Source organism: Euprymna scolopes, chromosome 36, assembly GCF_053919585.1.
Source record: "Euprymna scolopes isolate OS-2025 chromosome 36, ASM5391958v1, whole genome shotgun sequence".
NCBI lineage: Eukaryota > Metazoa > Mollusca > Cephalopoda > Sepiida > Sepiolidae > Euprymna > Euprymna scolopes.
Window position 1 is genome coordinate 58714849 of NC_136517.1, and position 27827 is coordinate 58742675.

Below are 27827 nucleotides of genomic sequence, written 5' to 3' on the forward strand. Positions count from 1 at the left end.
TGACACCATTATGTAAATATCCTGTAAATATACCTTTTCCTAATACACTTCTTATTTGATCTACCTTTGTTGAGTCGTCATTTGTATTGCTTTCTACGTTACTTGTTTCAACCTGCAAACTTAACAAATACCTACATACATTCCTTCGGGTATCATCAGTGCAGGGTGACACGGTTGCTACCGGTCGAGTGATTCGAACCCGGCTCTGACTCCATTAGCAACGTTCAATGTCAATCGCAACCGCGAGAAATATCGTTGAAATTTTAACATTTATTTTTTAAATGTCGTAACATCCGGCCATAGTGATCTAATGGTTATCATGATCTTCGCATGCGAGCTTTGTTGACCGACTTCCTATTTCAACTTTAAAGTACCCAAGTTTCTTAAAGGAACTGACATAATTATTACAATAATATTTTTTTAATACCCCCCCCCACACACACACATGATTATCAAATGAAATTATATATGTTATCAAATAAAGAACAACATATAATCTTTCCAAAAGCATAGTGTATGATAGTGATCATACAAAAATAAGATTATCAAATAAGATTTTATTCAAAATAAAATCATAAAATGAAATTATATAATAAATTATGAAATAAGATTATATTTAAAATAACATTATCAGATAAAAAATTATCAAAATAAGATTATCAAATAAGATTTTTCCGCCTTCCATTCCATGTTTTTAATCTAAAATTCTGCAAACCTCCATATTAACTTTCTCGAGCCATTTTCTGTTGTGAACGTCATTACACGTCATAGAAAGTAGGCGGTGTTAGTTAATTTGACGATCTCGCTTAATTACGTCCCACGCTTTTTTGTTTCTTTCTTGTCAATAGCGTTTTTAAGAATATTCGTAAGCTGATTTTTTTTTTAAATAAATGTTTGTTTCCATGTTTTTTTTTTTTAAATGTATTCATTTACAGACATAAATATTCCTAAAAATATGAATTTTTCACATATATTTTTTTCCAAATGAATGTTTATTCACATTTAAAAAAATGCGTTTATTTACTAACACATTTTCACAGAAATAATGAATATTAAACGTAACATTATGACTTTTCCACATGTAAAAATTAAAATATCAAAAAGAAAATGATGCATGTAAACTTAACAAAGCTCCAGAAATGTGAACTTTCGCACATCTATAATATAAATCTCACCTGTCTGTTTAAATGTATGTATGTATGTATGTATGTATGTATGTATGTATGTATGTATGTATGTATGTATGCCTAAAACTTTCGACTGAGGCGACGGATTTTCACGAGACCGGTATCGTTTTGAAGTTCGACACTTCGGGCGACAAATATCGAAAAATTGGCTAAAAACATTAATGGGCACTTTTTTACAGGGAGGAGTCGCTTTTTTTCGGCAATACTTTCGGAAGTCATTCTCTCTTTTCGATTGACTAGCCTTAATTTAAACATTTGTAACTTCCGTTTTGGCGATGGGCGCATCAGCAAAGACGTCACTTTTTTTTTCACGTCCTTATCAAATGAAAGTACATATGTTATCAAATAAAGAACAACATATAATCTTTCCAAAAGCATAGTGTATGATAGTGATCATACAAAAATAAGATTATCAAATAAGATTTTATTTCAAAATAAAATCATAAAATGAAATTATATAATAAATTATGAAATAAGATTATATTTAAAATAACATTATCAGATAAAAATATATCAAAATAAGATTATGAAATAAGATTTTATTCAAAATTAGATAGTCAAAATATTCACATATTTTTCCACCTACCATTACTAACTAACCCTACTACCTCAACTGTTCTACTAACCTAAGAACTCTCATACAACTTTAAATATGAACGAAGTCTTCTGCTCTGCACACACTTCCATACACTGTCCAGATTTAATCGTATATTTTTTAAAGCTTTTAAGATTATCAACATCAATTTTTTAATGTTTGTTTTTTCATATTTTGAAAACGTTTATTTCTTAGTTTTAATGTTTTTTAATATAAAATTCGGCAAACCTTCATATTAACTTTCTCGAGCCATTTTCTATTGTCGACGCCATTACACGTCATAGAAAGTAGGCGGTGTTAGTTAATTTGACGATCCCACCCAATTACGTTCCACGCTTTCTTCTTTATTTCTTGCCAATACTGTTTTTAAGAATATTCGTAAACTGATTTTTTTTAACTGTATTTACAGACTTATCATTATTATTTATATTCCTAAAAATATGAATTTTTCACACATTTTTTTTTCAATTTAAAAAAAAGTATATATACGTTTATTTACAAACACACGTTCACAGAAATAATGAATATTAAATGTAACATTATGAATTTTCTACATGTAATAAATTAAAACATTGTTGTGGGTACATATTGTGATAACATATAACGGGGATTCGGAACAGAGGATGATAATGATATTTATATACTGTTTGTATCACGATGACGACTATGAAAATTCTTGGGGACTCCATATTATTAAGATGATGATGATGATGATGATGATGATGGTCAGGGATTCAAGCCTTTACGACTATGTGGTCTCCTCTCCCCCTCCCCCTTTCGTCTTCAAGGGCATCAGTTCTCATTAAGTCGCACTCCGACTCTCATCTGCTAACTGACTCAAACCCATCTTAATATATTGGAAATATCCTTTCTTGATGATATCAGAGGCGTGGACAAACAATGTGACCCCTTCACGTTTCAAATTACACGTGTGCTTTGCACATGCATCCACACGCCTCTGGTAAACAAAGAAATTCCTAAATTGAATTGTATCGTTTTAAATCTATTTTGTTAATCATTATTTCTAAACTTGTATTGTCGATTCTTTTAACTGACATATTTAATATCCAGTTATTTCTAAAAGAATGAACAATCGACTGCATTCCTAAATTAAATATCTATTATCTTTTTAACACTTGCCTAGTGGGTTCGATTCTAACCTTATCCAAATATCATTTTCAAACTTAGCTAGTTTGCTCTTTTACGTACTAGGGGCTGCCCCTTTTTACATAACAATATGAAAAAGAAAGTGGATGCATGTTAACTTAATATAGCTCCAGAAATGTGAACTTACACACATAATAAATAAAATTAAACTACATTCTTATTTATTATATTTAAAAGCAATATTTCATTTTATCAAAAAATTGTGCAGACGTAAAATGTAACAAACAAGAAAGCGTGGAACGTAATTGGGCGGAGTCACCAAATTAACTAACACCATTTACTTCCTGTGACGTATAATGACGTCCACAACAAGAAATGGCCGGAGAAAGTTAGGTGCTTGTTAAGATAGAGTGGGCAGATCGATTTTTTTATATATGTGGTTCTAAGCAAAAACAATACTTACTTGTTATATCGAAAACAGTAATATATCTAAAAATTACGAAAATTCATCGAGTAGAAAATTATTTATAGTTAAAATAATTTTTATGGAAAATGGGGGGGGGGCATTTTCCCTAGATGTGAACATTTAGAAGATTGCGAATACAATGGACATAAATATTTTTTTTATATAAATTTATGAAAATAAAACTGAAATTAGTGCTTCTGTTGTTTGTTTAAAAAAAATCTAATATTTATGAAAATAATTTAATTTAAATAAATTACCGTTTTTGCTGTTTGAAATTTTTTTGCTAAACTCTTATCTCCCCCTTTTTTGCTAAACTGACTTATCTCCCTTTTCACCACTTTAATGTCTGACATACTGTTTTAAACCATAGTCATAGATTTTTTTTTACTAAAAACATGATAGCAGTTGTTCTACTCTATGAATTTTCGTAATTTTTTAATATATTACTATTTTCGACATGACAATTAAGTAAGTACTCTTGTTTTTGCGTAAAACCATATATTAAAAGAAAATCCATCCTCGACTCTATTTTAACAAGCACTGAAAGTTAATATGAGAATTTGTCTAAAATTTATATAACTATAAATTTTCTTCCAGCACGTAAAAGAAAATAACTCTATTTTTCCTAAATTCAATCATACTTGTCTGTAACTCAAAAAACAAAAACAATCTGCAGTTTAAACGATCTCATCGATTTTCCAGATCAAGGTTAAAGACAAAGTTAAGTAGAAGTGATACAAGTATAAAAGATGTTCTTATGTTCTTATCTGAAAATACTAACAATCCCTAATGTGATGCCTTCCTTGGCCTTTTGGTCAAGAGGAAAGAATGGTTTTCCTGGCGATCCTGGCAGTAGCGCGCATGGTGATTTGGATCACGCGCCTCAAGTTGGTCCGCGAAGGGACATCTGTTCCGGATCAGGATCTGATCGTTTACTTTAAACATTTGCTTAAAGTAAAGATCAGATGCGATCGGAGGAGGTTGCCTAGAGTGGAATTTGACAGGAGGTGGGTGCACAGCACTAGTTTGTGCATCCGTCGAGGAGCCAAGTTTCAATACGTGTTCCCTCCTTAAGCATGGCACGGGCGGTGCTGGGGCCTTCGGAACCCATCCCGCTTAGGTTCTAGCTAAGAAAAACTTAAGAAGACTCTTGACTGGTGGTATAAATGAGATCCTGTTCCTGATTTTATTTTTTGGTACTAGAGAACCTCTGAGTCTGCCCATCCCCTTTATGCCACATCCTTGCTTTTTCAACATCCTCGATCACTCCCCTACTCAGAGGTCACCTTCCAACCCCCCTCCACCCGTTGCTTTGTTTTCTCCCACTGCCATTAAGATATTTTCCCCAATCCCCAGTAGGGATCGCCTTGCTTGTTTTCGGTTCCCCGGAAAACAGTGGGGGGTCTAGTCACCTAGATTAGTACAGGGGGGTCTCACTAACAACCCAGTAGGATTTATCTTTTGTTTTTGATATGAACACTTTTGATTAGTTTTCCCCACTCGACGAACAATCTTTTTCTTAATTCAAAAACTTTTTATTTTCTAATGAAATTGAATTTTATTTTTTCACACACACACACACACACACACACACACACACACACACACACACACACACACACACACACACAAAATTTAAATTAAAAAAAAAAAAAAAAAAAAAATGCATACACAAACACACAGACAACTGTTTATAAATTGTAAATATACTTTTGATTCTTAAACGCTGGGGATTTATTAGTTAGATTAAGATCCATAGAGTGAATGAGGCATTTTGGTAAATGTTGCCAGTCAAGAGTAAGACTCCAAAGTCTACATTTCTTACTTTTAATCACTTTAGTCACAAAGACCCTGAACCCTTCCTCTCCCCAATTTCTTGTAGGGCCTTGTGCCTAATTTTGTTGTTTGAAAATCTTTTGTTTTTTTACTTAATTGTATTTTCAAAATTTTTAAAAGCAATAAAATATATAAACAAGATCATAGTGTAGTATCTGTTCTGATACTGCCCCTCACATTTTCTGTCCTCAGTCAGTGGAGGAGAGCTCCTTTTCTACTGAGACAATTTTTATTTTTTGTTCTTATCCAGAGTGCCCCTTTTGGGGGGAGCTGGATTTTCCCCACATTAAAAACCAACCTTGTGTCTAACTGTGCCCTCGTGGAGAGGCAAGTAAATAGGAACCCCTAATGTGGCTTTATCTGAGATTATCTAATGTGACCAGTTCCTAGAACCGATAATTGTAATATTTGTTTCCCCCCCCCCTTTTTCCCCCCAAAACAAAGCATTTTGCCACTTGAACATAAGAGGCTATTATTTGGGATCATGTAAAATAGAGGACTGTAGGGAGTTGAGCAGCATGATGACTGTTCACCTTACATTTAAATTTCTGAAGGTTAGTACAGTCAGAGACGCAGGAAGCAGCGAGAGAATTCCAAAGTCTAGTACTTCAAGTGAAGAAACTATTAGAGTAGAAGGCTTTCCGACATCCAGGGACCTCACCCGTGAATAGGTGGTATTTTGCCGTTTATTAGGTTGGTTGAGAGTATGTACGTCAAGGGGGCATAAGTGCTCTCATGACCTCATGATCATTAGAGCACATTCCATTAAAATATTTGTAAAACAGGTACAGGGATTCAACATTTTGGTGATGGGACAGGGGTTGGAGCTTTACTGAAAGTGTGGGGCGTCTCAGATTTGAGACTCTGCTTAAGAGTGAGAAACTAGTGATAGATGGTATTTATTTGCTCCCCCACTGAGCAAATTAGGCACAAGGCCGTTTTTAATGTGAGGTAAAAACCAGCTCCCCTAAAAGGGGTCACTCTGGTTACCAAAAATAATAATTGTCCCAGTATAGAGGGCTTCCCCTCCATTGACTGGCACAAACTATCCCAAGTGCAGCATCTGCCGGAACAGATACTACACCCTGATCCCAGCCCGAAGGCCAAAAACAACAGAAAAAGGCAAGCCTCTTTTCTATCTAGTGAAACTAGTGATAGATGCACCAACCCAGATATGGCAACAATACTCCATGCATGAGCGAAGTGTGACTTCATATAGCATACTCTCTGGTATGAGTAATTTTCTAGCACAATAGAGAGAGCGCAGCTTCTTTGCAGCAGTCTTAGCATTGCCATCCGTGTATTTGTTCCAATTCATGTCGCCTGTGAATGTCAGGCCCAGGAATTTGAAAGATTAAGGGTGTTATTTGTCATAGCAATCAGTGGCTGAGAAGATTTTCAATAGAAGAAGAATAAAAAAGTAACATGCCAACATCTGTAACCACACAGAATTATCCTGTTCAAGAGAGGAGACCACGCATTTTCATTGGCTGATTACCAAATGAACTTTTGATAAACAATCAATTTTTTTAAATTAAAATAAGAAAGTAAAAATTAAAAACATTTTTTAATGTAACAATCTGTTTTATTTTACAAGAGAAAATGTAATGTTCTAATTATCTCCCTTTGTGACTAACTCTCTATAAAAAAGAGAGATAATTATGGCAGTAAATATTCAAAGAATCCAAGATGGCCGCTAATTAATACCATAACAAACACTATGATCCAAAATACCGATTATTTTTATTTGTATTTGGACATTTATTCTTTCTTTTAGATATTTAATTTATTTATCATTGTTTTTCTTTTCTCTTTTCAATTTGAAGCATATAAGTATTTTGTTATATTGATAATTAAGGAAAGGCTGTTCCTTTCAAGTGTTTGTGTATGTACTAGTGTATACACACCACCAAAAATTACAGGAAAAAATATGCTTTGTTAGTGTTCACACTTAGATTCATATGCGTATAAAATAGCGTCTCAATTGACAAATTAAAAAAAATGATAATTAGAAAGAATGAAAACGTTTCGAACTTGAAAGTTTTCAAAAAGTAAAATGGAAATAAATTCCGAATTCACTTAACATGGGGGCTTGAGGTGTTAGTCTTGCTATTTGCTTTCTCCCTTCCATTAAACACCTGAAATGTCTTCGTCTGGCAATGATTGTTTGATAAGATAAATACATATTGATCTATATCTATTACTAATGGAGATTTCGTATCTGTCTGAATCCAAAACTATATTTCTATAAATTTTACTAGTGTACTCCTATTACTCATGCCAATTTGGTATATGTCTCTCTGTAACCGAAATTATACTATTACTTCTATTAGTTGTACTACAAGACAGAACGATAAAATTGTCACTCTAGAAAAGATGACATGATTCCATTTCCGTTTGATGAAAACCGGTTTTCTTTTTTTTTGTTGCAGACAAAGTTGGCCAGTTGTGTATAAATCCTAATAGCGATAGGAGCCTTCTATTATGTCTTTCAAATACAATCAAAAAGCAGTCAGAAACCTACAAAAAAATATGATAAATCGACTTTCAAAACTATGTCCCCTATTTTTTTTCCGACATTATTGCTTGTACCTTATAAACATGCATGTCTTTTGTCTGAAAATCAAATCGAATTTGTTCCACAGGTTTAAATTCTTTATATATCAAGTTTCACGTCGGTAGACAAAAAATTGACAGAGGAGGTTGGTAAAAAATCGTTCCTCTAACAGACAAGCAGATAAGGTCATATATATATATATATATATATATATATATATATATATATATATATATAGAGAGAGAGAGAGAGAGAGAGAGAGAGAGGAAGAGAGAGAAGTATGTAATATATAATAAGTAGTGATGGATAATGAGTAATAAAATTGTAACACAAAATTCATACTTGAATTGTCCGCAAGTACCCATGTTGTAACAAATCTATCTATCTATATATCTATGGGAGTGAAATTATCTGTCTGTCTTACTTGGACATGGATCAAACTTTTTAATTTCATTTGAGCCCAAAACAATAAGTGTCAACGGGTCGAAATTGGAGTCAAAGTTAAAAAAGAAAAATTTGACCTCTGCAGTCACTACCAAATTACTTAGTCAATTTCTGGTCCAAACATTTGAAATTTTACATAAAGTTTATTCAGACATAGAGCATGTTTTTTAATCGGTTTTGGGTCGAAAATCTGAGCTGTCAAGGGATCAAAGTTCAAAAGATTTGACCTTTGCGGTGTCTAGCAAACTACTCAGACAATCTTTGGTCTAAACATTTGAAATGTTACATAACGGGTATTCAGACATGCGGCAAGCATTTTAATCAGTTTTGGGGCGAAAATTTGGCTGCCAAAAGGTCAAAGTTGAAAGAGTTGACCTTTACAGATTCTACCAATCCTCCGCCAATTTTGCATCTAACCACTCGAAATTTTAGATGTAGGTTACCTGGACATGAGTCAAACTTTTTAATATATATATATGCACATAAAGTTATGAACAGTACATAGGGCCCGAGCAAAGCCGGACTAAACTGCTAATAAAGTAAAAATTCAATTTTAAGCGACACTCTTCAGTACAGGTGATACTAAGAATACAATTGCGAAACACTTAAGACTTTTACTCCATCATAATTGAGGGAACGATAGCATTCCACCTCCCTCCCTGTGTATTAAATAAAGTCTCCTGTTCGTAATTGCTAAGTTACAGAGAAAGATTTCCAAGTTTGAAAAGATAACCTGAAGAAGGTCAGAAATTACATCAACCGAAACTTTATGGAAATAAAACTCAAGATAAAAACAGAAGTAATAAATAACCCAATAATTCAAATTATCAACCCTCATCTAAAAAATTCAGAAACATAATATTGATATCGTTCAGGTAAAGCAAACTCAGGAGTCGTCTCGAACTTGGGATTCTGTGCAGAATTTCAAACAGAATCTTTCATTCAATTCAGAAGAATAGCTTGTTCACATTCCATCACCAATGACGAGATAAAAATCTTAAATAATGTGTAATTATATTTTTACTATCGCCTGTATTAAGGATTGAACCTTCAACCTCCAGAAGACTGTCACTAAGAAGTGATTATTACTTAACACTCTATCCATTATACCACAAATCCTTGCAAACTAAACGACATCAGAATAACATTCAAGATAAGTAAAAAAAAATTGAAAAATCCAAATAATACATAGAAAAATTAAAATAACTCAATGCAAATACTAAGAACTAATTTTACATGTATTTTGTTTGATTAAAATACATAGTAAAACGCCTAAGGAAAATAAGCGTTGATTGGCACAACTTTAGTATAATAATAGATTGAAACAGAGAAACATCGCCTACATTCAGTCTTGAGAGACAATGGATATCTCCTGTAAGGGTGGTTGAGCATGTAATTGTGAAGTAAGAATTGTCCAATCTCCAGCCACACCTTTCGTGAATACAGTGGCGAGAGGAAGTGCAGACAACTGAAAATAATACCTAGATTAGCGGAGAGCACACACAACACTTGGTATTTTCAATGGTCACCCATTGAATGCTGACCAGGTTCAACGTTGCTTAATTTTGGTGATTTAATGGAGACCTGTGTGTCAACATAATTATGCCGAATATGCTGTAGAGACACAATGTGTATTATTATGGTTGATTAGTCGCGTTTATAAAAATATTTTCCTTTTTTTTCTACAGACTTCGACTTCTAGACAAGTACACATTTAAATGTTATCTATGACTCTACGTCGTATATCATTAGCAATTTTAGAATGGATGACAAATATTTCTGAACTGAACTCTACCTTGAAAAATCGGGTTGGAGGTGAGGTCTACAATCAGTGGACACACCATCTGAACCTGGTCGTCACTAAGTAATGAATAAGTCAATAACAACACCATCTGCTTACCTACTTATATAGCAAGCCTGTTATTAGCGAAATGGTCACCTAGAAAACACTGTATGCTAATTGGTACCTGGACACATTGTGACAGAAGAGTCATTAAGTGATCGCGGGTTTATCATTTAATGCACTAGTTGGTTCGTTAGAACTGATCATTAACCAACGCCTGTAACCATTATGTCATGGGTCAATATGGAAAGAAGTAAAAAATAAATGAAATAATACACAAAAATAGAATTTGTACGCCATTTTTTAAATTGTTATCACCTCTAGTAAGGATTGAACTTTTAACCACCAGAAAACTGTTACTTAGACTTGATTACTAATAAATAATACGCAAGAAGTTATACGTTATTTTTAATTATACTCTTTAGTAAGGATTTGTAAATGAAAAAAAAATGTCAGAACTCCTCACCAACGCAGCTATTCATACCAGCTCCTCTTAATTTAAACTGTAAATCACAACACTAACTCTCAACGTCTTTGCTCTCTATCAGCTATCAAAAACTCAATTCTCTCCAATTCGTCCTTCTAATAGCTACTATTCCTCTCATTAGTCTCCCGCTTCTAGACAAGGTTAAAAAAGTCATCAATCTAATAGGTCCCGCATTGTCGGCCAAACTCCAACCGTGGTCCCATCACTGAAATGTGGCATCTTTATGCCATTTTACTTTAATGGTAAGTGCTTGGACAAACTCAAAGCACTAATACCCTCTTAACGTAAATATCCCCAACAAATCTGACAAGCAGCAAAATCCCACCCCTACGCTGTGGAGATCCCTAGATGCCATAAAGCCTTCTACTCAAATAGCTTTTTCTCTCAAACTGTTAGACTTTGGAATTCCCTCCTAGGCTTCTGCTTCCCTAATTGTATTGAAATGTAAAATTTCAAGTGTAATGTGAACAGACATCTCACTGCCCAACTCCCTACACAGTATTCTGGCAAATCTGGTCCGAAATAATAGTCCCTTACGACTTAGTGGTACTGTGTCTTGTTTGGGGTGAATAAACAGTAAAAAAGACATTCAAATTAATGCCACACATATATAAAGAATTCATCTACAAAATTAAGGTTTTCTTTTGTTCTTTTTCCTTTCATAATTTTGTCATGTGACCGCTTGTGTGAATAATATCTTCTATTATAGGATTGAACCTTCAACCTCCACAAGACTTCACTTAGAACTGATTTCTAACCAACGCCTTTAACAATTAAGACGTGCTATGTGAAGCCATAGTCACATATCTCCTATATAATAAAATAATGTCGCTTTTTTCCGTGAAACTTGAGTTATTATAGGAAAATAATGCTTCCTAGTTAAAGCAACTCCTAAAGCGTGTTTCACAATAGTATGTTTACATTTCGTCCCTGCTTACAAATTATTACATTTAATCTGATTAAACTGCTTCTCTCAAAGAAATACTCTTACAAAGAATGTAGCAAAGACTTTCAGTCTCAATCTATGACCCCCCCCTTTGCCAAACTTTCATGAAAAACACTCATCTAGCCAAAACCATTATCAATAATTTCCCCCACTCTTTATCTGTGTCTAAACCTAAACGTAAAGCTTCTTTCTTAGAACTGCACGCCTGTGGAACTCACTTCCGATTGCCTGCTTTCCAACTGACTACAATTTGATTGTTTTCAAGTCCAACATAAACAAGTTCTTGATGAACCATCCCCTTAAGTAATCCAATTTACAAAATTTCCACTACTTATGTTTACTACTCTATAATCCCATTGACTAATGTATACCCATTAACCCTTATCCTCGAGTGGCCTCCAGGCCTTGATAAGTAGTGATTCCTATGTAAAAAAAACCCTAAAAAGCTTACAATCACCGAGTGAATTCAGAATAGTTAACTAAGCTTTCCCTTCCACATATTCAAAATGGGTTTCTAAATAATGACGTTATTATTTCAGCAAGCATTAGGTGTGTCAGAATTTTTTTGGAATGTTTGACACCCCTAACACAAAACTGTGATTAAAATATACAAAACTCGTAATTTCTCTTTTTAAAGTGGTTTGTTTAATTTCTTTATGGAATATACTTCCAAAATAAACTATTAAAGTTTTTTGAAAAATAATAGAAATGTTATTTTTTATTTAAAAAAAACAACAGTGTTTACAGCCATTTTTTCTACATAATGAAATGAATTGAATTTTACGAGTTAAATTTTTTTCAACTTTTTCGATTTAAAAATCTATCAAAATTTTTCTATTGGTTCAATTTTTATGATATTTGTAGGTTTAATGTGAAATTTTATGCTCTTTTCAATAAACCGAATATAATATTCTAGACAAACGCCTTTTTTTTTTTAAATTCACCCCACTCCACCCGATTTTGAAATGTCTATTAAAATGAAAATAATTAATTTTCTCACCTCAGATTTTTATTTCACAAATTGAAGATAAAAGATCAATAAATAAAACAATATAATTTAAAACAAACAAAAAAAAAGAATAGTTTTGTGCAAATTTACCTGTAAAGTCAAAAGTTTAAAACCTTTTTTTTTTTGATTTATTGTAAATGAAACCTCACATTTAGATTATATTGTCTAGTAAATATCGGATACCTACAGCAATGTTTTCTATTTCATTCAATGTTTTTTTTGTAGATTAAAAAAAAATTCTCTGCATAAAGAAGAACTAAAATATATTAAATCAAAAACTCATGTATTTCTTTAAGAGAATAAAAAAATGGAAAATTGATCGGGTGGTTTGTATTTGAATGGCAAAAATTGATGAGTGAAATGTGATCATTTTTCAAGTATGGTGACAAGTCACGACGGCTCACGCGTGTGTGTCGTTTTTAGGTTTTTGAAATAATTAATTATGGCCCTTTTAGGCATCCGTATTTTACAACTGGAAGAAAGAGAGGAAACACCACTTTGCTAACAGTGACGAAAACACGGTCTTTTCGGACCCTTGCTTAAAAAATTCTTTTATTTAAAAAGTACATGGAATATAAAATATAAATATGGGCAAATTCTTATAAATGAAGAATGGAAGCACTCATTGATTAGTATTTTTTATTGGTAAATGAGTTTTTGGCATTTATATATATTTATTAGATTTGGATTAAGTTAAACTTCTTTGATTTTCATGAAATCCTTTTTAAAGAAAACCGATTAAAAAAATATTGTATATTTTTTCGATTAAATCTTTTATTATTTTAAAATTAGGTCTTTGCTCCTTTTTTTGAAAAAAAAATAGGGTTTGAAATTACATTATTCATGTTGTTATAAGCTTCGAAACATAGCGAGTCTAATTAATCAAATGTTTATCATTCCTTTTGTAATGGCGACTTCTGACACTTCTAGCACTGCATGGGTAAAAATAACTTTTTTAAGGAATTTTCTTTTTCTAAAATAAAATACGAAAATTTTACGCACAACCTTTTCAATTTCTTTCTTAACAAAACAATACATTTTTATTTACTTTCCTCCCCACGAGTGCAGAGTTAGACATAAAATCGGTCTTTAATGTGAAGAAAATCCAGCTCCCCAAAAAGAAGCACTCTGAATTAAAATAAGAATAAAAAATTGCCTCAGTTTAGAAGAATTTAACTTAAAAGGCCTGGTGCCTTCGAAAATGCAGAGGAGGCAGAGTAATTTTTAAAATGGCTCTAAAATTATCTGATAAAAATTTGTGGAATTTTCTTTATATTTATTTTTCAATCGCCGAGAATGATTGTAAGCATATCTTTTATTTAGTAGCGTTTGATAGATTAATCAGACTACTGTTCTCAGCTGGAGTGTCATTATTACAACATTTCAGTCGATGTAACCTCCGACCTTCTTCAGGTGTATCTTATAAAACTTGGGAATGTTTCTTGGGGGTTTGGATAGAATTTTAAACGGAACCGTTTATTTTCTTCATGGGGGGTAGCATGCTCTCATTTCATCAGTCATGGCTGTATAGAGGTCCTAAGTAATTTGCAATTGTATTTTTTGGTCGCCCACACTGAGAATTGAACCTTCAACTTTCAGAAGGATATCACTTTCACAATTGATTTTTCTGAGTACTCTAACCACTGAGCCATGGGTGCTTGTGGACAGTTATAGTACGCAAATGTGTAAAAATGATACTCAAGATGAGCACAGTAGTCTGATTAATCCAAATAATACGAATAAAAAATCCTCATCTTAAAAATTTAGTAACGTTTGATTTTACTGCTAAGGTTTGGTGGAGGTTTTCGTTCTCTTAAGTGCAACTATAAATTATGGAATGTTAATCAATTGTTAATGCTATACTGTATTTTTCTGAGTGCCTGGATAATCAGTTGTAGCTATTAATAATTTGATTCATTTCTGTATCTCTGTTCCTTCTATTGCGCATATCGCATTCACAAGACATAGGAAGAGAATTACATTGTCAGCTTAGATGCAGCCATCTTAATGACCCATTTAATGGCCAGACATCTTAGATGCATCCTCACATGAGAAACTTTGCCCTTCGGTCAATCGGTCAGTCACGTTTTAACTGGAAGTATTCAATGGAATGAACGCATTCTATTTCAGATTTAGCAAAGCATGAGAGATTCAGTGGAGAATAGTGTAGCATCTGTTCTGATATTACACTTAATCGTTTCTGTTCTCGATAAGTGAAGGTGAAAGCATAAAAGACTGGCCGTTTGGTTAGGAGCAAAGTTGAAACACGTCACACTTTATTTTTTTACAAAGGTGCCACCATTTATCAAAGCCCAGAGGCCACTCGAGGATAAGGGTTAATGAGTGTACAGTAGTCAATGGCACAGTATCCTAATAATCGTTAGTAGTGGAAATTTGGTAAATTGGATTACTTAAGCGGATGGCTCGTCAAGAACTTGTTCATATTGAACTTGGAGACGAGGATATTCTAGTCAGTTGGAGAACAGGAAAAAGGAACAGAGTTCCACAGGCAAGCAGCTCTAAGAATCTATGTTTAGGTTTAGGCACAGATAAAAAGTGGGGGAAATTATTGATAATGGTTTTAGCTAGATGAGTGATTTTTGTGAAAGTCAGGCCAGAGGACACCATAGATTGGAGCTCAGACAAGCATTTGCCATGAAAATAATGATAAAGCAGAGACAGGCTTGCAAATCTCTTCTGTGAGAAAGAGGTTGCAGAGAAGAAAAAGAGCATCCCCCATTCGGCTACGAAGTCTATTTTGAACTCTGTCAAAGCAGGATAAGGCTTCTGGCAGCTCCTGCCCAGATGTGGCTACAGTACTCCATCCTTGGACATACTTGGCTCTTATACAGATAGAGAATTACATCAGCAGTGAGATATCTACTGGAGTGGTAGAAGGATCCCACCATTTTTCCAGCAGCTTTGGTAACAGATTTGATGTACATGTTCTATTTCAGATCAGAAGTAAAATGCAGAGCTAGAAGCTTGTCAAAACATGGAGCCTCCCAATGACGAGAGCTATTCATGTCAAGGATCAGTGCGTTAATGATGGAAAGATAGAAGCTTGGTTTTAGATGCATCAAAAATAACCAGTCACCTCTTTCCCCATTGCATCATGTGACCAAGATCAGAGGAGAGAGAATCAGAAAGAACTTGGTCATTTACGGATGGAGTGTCGTCAGCATAAATGTCTACTCATGGTCTTAGGATGTGATTTGGGGGATCATTGATGTAGATCAGGAATAGAGTTGGGCCCAGGATGGACCCCTGAGGAACTCTAACATTTATAATGTGAACTTCTGATTTATGCCCATCAACCACTACTCTTATGAACCTATCAGGAAGAAATGATTTAATAATTGAAAAGACATTTCCAGCTATACCATAACTGGAGATTTTGTGGATTGGACCTTTATGCCATACCCTATCAAAGGCTTTGGTATGTCAAGGGTAATTGCTCTGGAAAGGAAGCATCCATCGAGAGATTCGCTAATCCTATGAGATATAACTGTAAGCACATCTGCTGTAGATCTAGCAAAACGGAAACCATATTGCATGTCACTAAGAAGGTTATTTTTGCATGTTACTGAAGTGATTATTTTTTCTGAGATGGTTGACTATTTCTATATTTAACACAGATTCCAGCAACTTACTCATGACGCACAAGAGATTGATTGGTCTCTATTAAGAGGGAGATGACTGATTACATGAATTTTTAAATACAGGACATACTGATGAGATTTTCCAGAGTATTGGGAAGCAATTCTCTTTAAGACAATTCTTAAACAGCTTTGTAAGTATGGGAGCAAGTTCTAGTTGAAACCTTTTCAGCATTATAATAGGAATTGCTTTAGTGGAATCAAGGTTTTTGATTAGCTTGGCAACATCATGCATAGATATTTGTATGTTGCATAGCATGGTTTCAGATACAGGAGGAAATATGGGGGGTTGGCAGCCTTGATCACTTAGGGTAGAATTAACTGCAAAGTTCTTGGCAAAATGTTTGGCTTTGTCTGATGCTGGTGAGATTACCTCAAGTTTATTGATGATGGTTGGTATAGAGTACACACTTATATTCAGGACCCTGTTTGTTATTTGCCGAAATTGGTGGGAACCAAATCGCTGCTCAGCTACTTTAAACTTTAGACTCGACAGACTGAGCATACAACTCGTGTGTTCTTTATTACCCTTTTACAGTGGTTGCTGGCAGCCCTGAAAGCGGTTTTAATCTTACTACATTTATTACGTTGGAAGCAATGGAAAAAGTGATTTCTGTGCACAATAGCAGCAGCACATCCTGGAGAGAACCACGGCTGGCTGTTAGGTTTTTGCTGGAATTTTTTGGAGGTTATGAAACGGTTTATACCTACAATTAACCATTCCGTCAGGTCTGATACTATGGCAGATGCATTCTTTTTAAACATGGACGTAGAGATAGATCTGATATAAATGTACAAAAGCTATCCCAGTCAGCCATAGCGTTTCGATATACTGTATGATGGAGAGGTATGCTGGAGGACTTATTACATTTTGTTTTTATCTTAACTGAGACAACCGAGTGGTTGGAAGATTCCACTGGAGACAGAACAGAAGATGCACATAGACTAGGGCAAGTGAGAAATAGGTCTAGGAGACTTGAATACTGACCATCAGTGTCGGGTGGGTTTGTGAACAATCTGAGTTAGGTCATAAGCAATGAAGAAACCATGAAAGAACCTCTCTTCATCATCTGTCTTGTTAGAGTGGGCTAACTATTCCACATTGTGAGCATTGAAGTCTCCACAGATGTGAATGTTAGCCGAAGGATGTGCAGACAGGATGCAATCAATTTTCTCAGCTATGCTCTTAAAGATAGAAACTCCACTGTTATGGAGACGATAGAGGACAAATGTAAGCGCAATGGTGTGAGCAAGTACAATCTGAAAGCACATATAGGACAATTTAGGGTCTTCTCTGGAGATGTTCCTACCACATGAAAAGCCATCTCCAATGTAGGCATATATTCGCTGGCCATAGCCATCTTCGGGGTCAGATTTGGATGTTAAATTAGAATATCCTTTAATTACAAACTTATCTAGGAAAATAGTCGGTCTAATGCCAGTTTCATTTAAAAAGAATAGGTTTGGTTTGGTCTCTTGTAATTTCTTTGAGTCATTCCGGACTTGATTTGAATGGAAATTTCCCGAGCTTAACTAATAAAGCAACAACTTTTAAGTAAAATTTAATTATATTGATCAACTCCTTCGAGATATGCGTATGTAAATGCATGCGAGGTGACGTCACGGCAAATTAGAAAAGGACTATGAGGAAAGGAGAAAGAGAGCGATCATGGAAAGACGTGGATAACGTTCACGATCTCATGGGAGACGAGATAACGTTCGAGATCTCGTGAGGGGCATGCAGAACGTTCTAGATCGCGTGGGCGACATTATAGCTGTACCAATGAAGAAATAAATGTTGTTGCTACAAAAAATAAGCGAGTTGTAATTATTTCCTAATCTTTGTCTTTTTTTCTTTTGCAACTGAATATATATATATATATATATATATATATATTGTGTATTTAGGCAACATGTTTTCATTCAGACAAGTATTGTTTAATAGCACAGAATGTTTTGCTTAATGAGCTTTTTTTTGTAGTTTTTCAATTTTTTGAATGGTCGTTCTTATTTCTCGGTCGAATCTATGCAAGAAAGTTCCATAGTCGTTTTCGTCCATTCATTTTTTTTTTTCTTTTGGTCGTTTTTTACGAGTACTTTCGACTCAGCTTCATCATTTGTCTTCAGGCAGTTTTTTCGTTTAAAATCTGGATGTTTTTATATGTTTCAGTTAAAATTATATTTAAATTTCTTGAACTAGTGAAGCGTCTCGTGTGTAAAAACAAATATGTTTTTTAATGTGTGCAGAACTTTTTTTTTTACCAAAACTACACCTCACACGCTCGCGCGTGTATGTGCATATATATATATATATATATATATATATATATATATATATATATGTTGTTTTGGTAAATATGTTTTTTCAATTATATTTCACTCTTTGTTTATACCAATCCTTTTTGCTTAGAAGTTAAATTTATATGAAATATAGCAACAGAAGAATAAAGAATAACATTCCAAGATCCAAATAACTATTTCTCATGCAAAACAGCTCCGCCGGCATGTTAAAATGTCGGTACATTTTTTATGTGTACATGCATAAAAAGAGGCGGTATTGGCATAATAATAACCATTTGTTTCTGAATAACGAAACGGATCTGTAAAAAATGTATCGAAATTTTAACATGACAGAGGATTTGGTTGGTTGGTTGTTTTTGTTTTACGGCATATCAACCCTTTCCGGGTTATTTAATGCCGAATCCAAAGATTTTGAAGAAAAATTTTTTTAATAGAATATATTTGTTGTTTTCACGTCGGTTTCTATTTAACCCATAGTTGAGACTCTAACAGGTACTACCACTCCGAGTCAGAGTGGACCTGGGAGCAATGGTAATTAAAGGGTGGCTCCACACTCCCCAAAGCCCACAAGCTGGGGCCTCACTACTGGATATAGTTTAAGGTCATATCAAGGACCCCCATTGAGGGACTTTTACCCTCTGCAGGGGGCAGTCGGCGTATTCTAATGCCCCACCGACAGGGCCCATGACAGAGGAGCTGTTTTGCATGAAAAATAAATATTTGGATCTAGGAATGCAATTATACTGTTATCCTTATATATATATATATATATGTGTGTGTGTGTGTGTGTGTGTGTGTGTGTGTGTGTACTAGACTACCCGTAACCCGTTGGGTCAGTATATGTTATGGCTAGCTATGAAATAATTAATTATGGCAGAAAGATGCATGCTTGTGCATACAATAATGGCCACCACTTTTAAAATAAATAATTAAATTGCTTAATATCTGGAAAACTACTTATTTGCGGAAAATTTAAATTCGCTATCCGTTTTCAGCATACCCGAAACCTTCATTTCGTCATTTTAAAGGAAAATGTTAACGTTGAATAAATTTACTTAAAGAAATTTTAAACTGTTAAAAAAATGAAAATGAAAGAAAGTTTTGTTTTGTTTTGTAATTAAAGAATCATACTAAAAACTTTAGTGGCATTTCCTGAAGTATCTCGGATTGGATTCGAATTATTGTTTGTTTTAAATAAAAATCAATTGCTTGGAAATAATTCCACCTTGCAATGAAAAATACAAATAAAATTTATAAAATGCCCATGAAAAAAAGTAGAAGTTTTGTTTTATTTCCATATTTTAAATGCAAAAAAAAAAATTGCTGATTAAAAAAAAATCATGGTTTTGTTTTTATTTAATCGTTCTTGTGCAGTATTTTTCAAAACTGGAAGCTATAGACCGGATACAAGGTTTAAACAGCCAAGCAAAACAATTTTAGTATTATATATATGCATATATATATATATATATATATATATATATATATATATATATATATATATATATATATAGTAATAAGTAGTGATATTTAGTGATAAATAGTAAAATTTTACATATAAAAGCAAGAATAGGTGCAAGGTTTCCTAAACATACACTAGAATTGCAAGCAAGGACATGTAGCATAACAAATAAAGTGCTAAATAAAATTCACTTCTGAGCGACACTCTTCTAGAGGTTGAAGGTTCAATCAATACAATTGCAAATTAATTAAGACTTCTACCTAGTCATGGCTAACAGAACAAGAGCATGCTTCTTCTTTGGATTAAATAAAGATTCCAAATTTCAACAAAATATGACTGAAGAAGGTCAGAAAATTGCCTGTTCCTTCTTTCATCGGATTATTTTGATTATCGATTATTGATACTTATCATTTGATAACTATCGATAATCGATAACGAAAATAATCCTATACAAAACCTATCTAAGAACACTGTCAGGCACATAAAGTACGTTCATGTGAAATTTCATAAAAATTGGCCCAGCCGTTTTCGCGTCCATAGGAAACGAATTCACACACGCACACACACAAAGTTCTTTTTATATAATAATAGACTAAACTAAATATTCTTCATATCACTAAAACCGATATCATTTTTCGAAATGCAGTCATTTAAAATTGGACCGTTTTAGTGGATGGGATAATATAATTTGATTTTGAAAAAAAAAAATTGTAAAATTGGGTAAAATCTGATAATTTTTTTTCTTAACAACATCGGAGATTAATTGCCAATTACCATCTTTGCTGATCAGATGACGTCATTTTTTTAATGTGTGTGAAGATGGGGAGACTGCCAGCTTTACAAGAGGTAATACACTCTCGCCCCTTAAAACTTTTTTCACCAACCCTGTCAGCGTCATCTGGTGAGGGTGCTTCATAGAATTAGCTATAAACTAACTTCTTCTGAAAGCGAGAATGCACGTTTCAGCAATATATTTTACATATATTAACCCAAGCACTGTCATTAATTCTTAAAAACGTGGCCAAACCAACGAAGTATCCTGGTTTGCACATATCTTCCTATACATTCTTACATTTAAAACAGACGTTAAACCGAATATGCTGCTGATGATGGAGGTAATGTAAGTCGGAAATTTTCACTCTTCAGGCAACAAAAAAAAATGTTCCTGGGTGTATTTACTCCCCTTCCCACGGTAGGAAGATGTAGCAAATGGCTTGAAAGTGGGGAGACTGCCAGCTTTACAAGAGGTAATACACTCTGGCCCCTTAAAAACCTTTTTCACCAACCCTGTCAACGTTATCTGGTGAGAGTGATTCAGACAATTAGCTATAAACTAACTTCTTCTGAAAGCGAGAAGGTAAGGCCTAGGAAGGTTGGCCTCTTAGAGCTGATCAAAACAAATATCAAAGCTTAACAGAAAACAGGCCACCGCCATTACAATGGCCTAGACTCTCTTGGACTGAGTGTCAAAGACATATCCTTGATTGGTATGTTTGGCTTCAGAAAAAGGAGATGACTTTATTTCAGGAAAGTGTGAAACAAGGCTGAAAGGTGGAGAGACTAAGCCAGTGAACAAGTGCACTCTGACTCCTTAAAAATTACATGAGCAGCCCCATGATATTATAAACATGTGAATTTGAATAAAAACCATATATTAAATCACCCTAACTCACATAAACATTTGTTATGGTTTGAATGAAAACTAAATAAAATACGTCACTTACCACAAAGTTTAAGCAATCTTGGGTTAAGTCTTTTCTTAAAATGCATATCTGCATTGAGAAATAGTTCCGCATCGTTGCCGTACAATTTATATAACATCATCTTCCACGGTACTTCTTGATCATTATTAACATGATCGACATCTTCATCTTGAGGTAAAGAAGCATTTTCAGATATTGCATCATCTGCAGACACCATATTGACCATTTAATTCAATGTTGAGGCTATAAGATAAAATTTGAAAAAAAATATACATTAATTCAATGAATTTATTGTCTTCAAATATGGTTGCTATATGTTAGCACCATCAGTTATAATTGTATCATGGCATCTATCTTATTTCGTCATTGACTCGACACATAGAATCGTTATAACCAATCAATAGAAGCGAAAAGAGAAGCAAACTGAGAATGACGACTGATAATCCATTACTTCTGTACTGTCTGTTAATATAATTTCTTGTTAATTACTTGTTCGTGTTATTTCTTTCAGCCTTTTATGGTCACAAGAAATGGATAATTTATTTTAAGGAAATCATTTTTAATATCGCATGAACCAATCATGCCTTTATAGTAAGTAAATAATCAATCAAAACCGACTTTATTCTATCCATTTTAAATATATCAAAACACAATTATCTAACTTCGTTTTAAATAGTTAATCTGGCCAATCAAAACACACCTTACTACCGCAATTTAGAATATTTCAAGAACTAATCATTTGATTTTGTTGTAAATAAATGACCAATAAGAATATGCCTTATTACAGCTATATAGAATATTGTAAAACTAATTTAACTTTGTTACAAATTTATGATCAATACTGCTAAAGATATAGCCAAGCCAATAAACTTGTTATTTATTTCATATAATGCTTTCTCCGCTAGCTGCATAATGTTAAATAGAGAAATTGTCAACCGCCACTGCAAAAAACAGCCTATTTAGTAACAATATGGTTTCTATCCTGCGAGATCTACAGCTAATGCACTGACTGTAATCTCACATAGGATCAGTGAATCTATCAACGAAGGTTGCCTCTCTAAAGCAATAACTCTCATCATATCAAAGGTATTTTATAGGGTTTGGCATAAATGTCTACTTCATAGGATTTCCAGCTATAGAATATATGGAAATGTCTTCTCGACTATTGAGTCGTTTCTCTCCAATAGGTTTATACACGTAGTTGTTGATGGCAAAAGTCTGAAGCTCAAAGTATCAACGCTCGTGCAAAGATCCATCCTGGGTCCTATTCTCTTTCTTATCTTCATCAATATCCCAAATCACATTCTAAATTCATTTGTCAACATACATGCAGACAATACTAACATCTATGGCAACACTTTAAAGGCCAAAAATGACCAAGATCCCTCTGGGTGTCTCTTCCCGGACCTTCAATATGTGCTATAATGGAGTAAAAGGTAGCTGGTTAATTTTAATCTATCCAAAACCAACGTCCTATCTTTTCACTGTAAACACTATGCTCCCCACTTGGTATGAATGGTTCTCATCTCAAAGAAGCTTCTTGGTTCAACAATCTTCTGAGCTTGATCTTCATTCCTGACTTGAAATGGAAGACTTATATCAAATCTGTTGCTAAGGTCGCTGAAAAAATAATCATGTCATTCTACCACTTCAGAAGGTATCTCACTCCTGACGCAGTCATCTCCATGTGTAAGACCCAAATATGTCCTAGCATAGAGTACTGTTGCCACATCTGGGTAAGAGTTGCTCGGAGCATCCTATCCTGTTTTGACACCTAAAAACCGGCTTCAAAACCTAGTAGATGAGACACTTTTCTTCTCTCTGCAACCTCTTTCCCACAAAAAAGATGCCTGTCTCTGCTCTATCATTATTTTAATGGAAAGTGCTCGTCTGAGCCCCAATCTATGATCCCCCTCTATCAAGCTTTTACAAAAAGCATTTGTCTAGCTACAACCACTATCAACAATTTCCCTATTCTCTATGTGTGTTAGAGAACAGTCGCCTGTTCTTGTAAGTAAGTAAAAATGAGATAGGATAGCCGAGAATTCGAACCTGGGAAGCTAGGTTTGGAATTAAGAATTCTGATCATAAGTTTAAAATAAATAATACAGATATGTTATTGAAAAGGAATGCGTTGTTAGTAATGTTATTGAAAAAGGAATTTGATGATTCAATTCTGTTTATGAAAATGAAATGAAATTAAAATAAGGAATTGAAACGAAAATGATAAACATATTTGTAAAATAGGTTAGTCGGAAATGAGGTTGAAGGATTTTTCTTTGCCAGCATGTGTGGTCGATGCATGTGTTTTGGGCATGTTTTAGGCAACGTGATGCATGTCAGGCCACGGGACCGATATGCACGTTGTTTGGTCATGAAATGACGTCATGAGTAAGAGATGAGTTCTCAATATAGTGAGAGCTTTAGGAGTCAGAGAGAGTCAGTCAGAGAGAATTCAGTACCGGGATAGGGTCGGACAGACAGAGTTGACATCTGCCTTGGAAGCGAAGGTTAGAAGAAGGAAATAATGTAGAAACTTTGAATTCCTTGATGTGAAACCATTGAACGGTCGAATGGAATAAACGAACATCATCATATTTTTGTAACTGTCGTCTTCGTGTTATGTCATTCAACAACAAAGGTATTGTGAATTTGTGTTGTAAGAACTTTGTGTATAAACTCATCGAAGAATGTGTCTCTATCATCTTAAGAATGTGCCTCCCTCTCAGTATCAAGAAATAATGAATGGTCCTTCATAAAATACTAACCATAAAAGACTGACCATCCTCATCTGAAAAATATATGTGTTAAAGACAGATAATGTTTATAGAAACACTCCCAGAACTGTCAAACTGTATAAACATCTATATCTATCTATCTATCTATCTATCTATCTATCTATCTATCTATCTATCTATTCCCTCTCAATGTGTATTACATGTACCCTGTCTCTCCTTTAAATTGTACCCTGTCTCTACCCCTCTAATATGAGCACTCAAGAACACCTAATACATAACATGTGTTTAAATCTAAACTTAAATTTCAAAAACAAAGTTTCTTTCTAGAATTACATACTTCTGAAACTGTTCCACTGGTCTGCTTTCCAACTGACTACAATATGGTCGGTCATTTTTAAGTTCAATGTAAGGAAGTTCTTGTTCAGCTGTCCCCTTAAATAATCAAATTCTACTCAATTCCACCACTAATGATCATTTGTCTCGCCGACTCCCTTACACTCATTTACCCTTATCCTTGAAAGGACTTCTGGCCTTGATAAGTGGTAAATTTCTTGTAAAGAAAACGAATACTAACATGACTTAGTGTCTTCCAAGTTTTTCGATTTTGAACAAGACGTTTGCTCATATTCATCCATTCATAAAGGTTGTCTATCCATATTTTCTTTTGACTACCTTTTAACCAGATTCCTTGCATTATACCTTCAACACGTATTTTGCACAGCCCTACACAGGAACATTAAGCGTGTAAGTTACGCTAAATTGAAGAGTGAATTTTATGCAGAAGTTTTTGAGTTCAATCCCCAGTGAAGGAATCTAAGATAAATTAACTGGTATTACATTTCTGAATTTTTGAAATGAGGATTGGTTATTTGGATTAGTTGGATTCTTAAGACTACTGTTCTCATCTTGAGTCCTGTTGCGCAACGGTTAGAGTACTTGAAAAAATCAATTGTAAAAGTGATATTATTCTGAAGACAAATTAACTGGTACTAGATATATAAAAATTAACTGGTACTAGATATATAAAAATTAACTGGTATTAGATATATAAAAATTAACTGGTATTAGATATATAAAAATTAACTGGAATTAGATATATAAAAAATAACTGGTACTAGATATATAAAAATTAACTGGTACTAAATATATAAAAATTAACTGGTACTAGATATATAAAAATTAACTGGTATTAGATTTATAAAAAATAACTGGTACTAGATATATAAAAATTAACTGGTACTAAATATATAAAAATTAACTGGTACTAGATATATAAAAATTAACTGGTACTAGATATATAAAAATTAAATGGTACTAGATATATAAAAATAACTGGTACTAGATATATAAAAAATAACTGGTACTAGATATATAAAACTTAACTGGTACTAGATATATAAAAATAACTGGTACTAGATATATAAAAATTAACTGCTATTAGATATATAAAAATTAACTGGTATTAAATATATAAAAATTAACTGGTATTAAATATATAAAAATTAACTGGTACTATATATATAAAAAATAACTGGTACTAGATATATAAAAATTAACTGGTACTAGATATATAAAACCTAAATGGTACTAGATATATCAAAATTAACTGGTACTAGATATATCAAAATTAACTGGTACTAGATATATAAAAACTAACTGGTACTAGATATATAAAAATTAACTGGTACTAAATATATAAAAATTAACTGGTACTAGATATATAAAAATTAACTGGTATTAAATATATAAAAATTAACTGGTACTAAATATATAAAAATTAACTGGTACTAGATATATAAAAATTAACTGGTACTAAATATATAAAAATTAACTGGTACTAGATATATAAAAATTAACTGGTACTAGACATATAAAAATAACTGGTATTAGATATATAAAAATTAACTGGTACTAGATATATAAAAATTAACTGGTACTAGATATATAAAAATTAACTGGTACTAGATATATAAAAATTAACTGGTACTAGATATATAAAAATTAACTGGTATTAGATATATACAAAATAACTGGTATTAGATATAAAAAAATTAACTGGTATTAGATATATAAAAATTAACTGGTACTAGATATATAAAAATAACTGGTACTAGATATATAAAAAATAACTGGTACTAGATATATAAAACTTAACTGGTACTAGATATATAAAAAAAATGGTACTAGATATATAAAAATTAACTGGTATTAGATATATAAAAATTAACTGGTACTAGATATATAAAAATTAACTGGTACTAGATATATAAAACATAACTGGTACTAGATATATAAAAATTAACTGGTACTAGATATATAAAAATAACTGGTATTAGATATATAAAAATTAACTGGAATTAGATATATAAAAAATAACTGGTACTAGATATATAAAAATTAACTGGTACTAAATATATAAAAATTAACTGGTACTAGATATATAAAAATTAACTGGTATTAGATATATAAAAAATAACTGGTACTAGATATATAAAAATTAACTGGTACTAAATATATAAAAATTAACTGGTACTAGATATATAAAAATTAACTGGTACTAGATATATAAAAATTAACTGGTACTAGATATATAAAAATTAACTGGTACTAGATATATAAAAATTAACTGGTATTAGATATATACAAAATAACTGGTATTAGATATATAAAAATTAACTGGTATTAGATATATAAAAATTAACTGGTACTAGACATATAAAAATTAACTGGTACTAAATATATAAAAATTAACTGGTACTAAATATATAAAAATTAACTGGTACTAAATATATCAAAATTAACTGGTATTAAATATATAAAAATTAACTGGTATTAAATATATAAAAATTAACCGGTATTAAATATATAAAAATTAACTGGTATTAAATATATAAAAATTAACTGGTACTAAATATATAAAAATTAACTGGTACTAAATATATAAAAATTAACTGGTACTAAATATATAAAAATTAACTGGTATTAGATATATACAAAATAACTGGTATTAGATATAAAAAAATTAACTGGTATTAGATATATAGAAATTAACTGGTACTAGATATATAAAAATAACTGGTACTAGATATATAAAAAATAACTGGTACTAGATATATAAAACTTAACTGGTACTAGATATATAAAAATAACTGGTACTAGATATATAAAAATTAACTGGTATTAGATATATAAAACTTAACTGGTACTAGATATATAAAAATTAACTGGTACTAGATATATAAAAAATAACTGGTACTAGATATATAAAAATTAACTGGTACTAGATATATAAAAATAACTGGTATTAGATATATAAAAATTAACTGGAATTAGATATATAAAAAATAACTGGTACTAGATATATAAAAATTAACTGGTACTAAATATATAAAAATTAACTGGTACTAGATATATAAAAATTAACTGGTATTAGATATATAAAAAATAACTGGTACTAGATATATAAAAATTAACTGGTACTAAATAT

General features: G+C 32.6%; 1 protein-coding gene across 3 annotated transcripts in view; it reads right to left on the reverse strand.

Annotated features, from left to right (window-relative positions):
• Positions 1 to 27827, reverse strand: part of LOC145260527 (uncharacterized) — a 502535-nt gene that overhangs the window by 178854 nt on the left and 295854 nt on the right. For all 3 annotated transcript variants that reach the window (XM_080118723.1, XM_080118721.1, XM_080118722.1), the window contains one exon: positions 21624 to 21845. In XM_080118723.1, the coding sequence (XP_079974849.1) occupies positions 21624 to 21828 (205 nt within the window). In that variant the 5' untranslated portion in view covers positions 21829 to 21845. The remainder of the gene's footprint in view (positions 1 to 21623; positions 21846 to 27827) is intronic.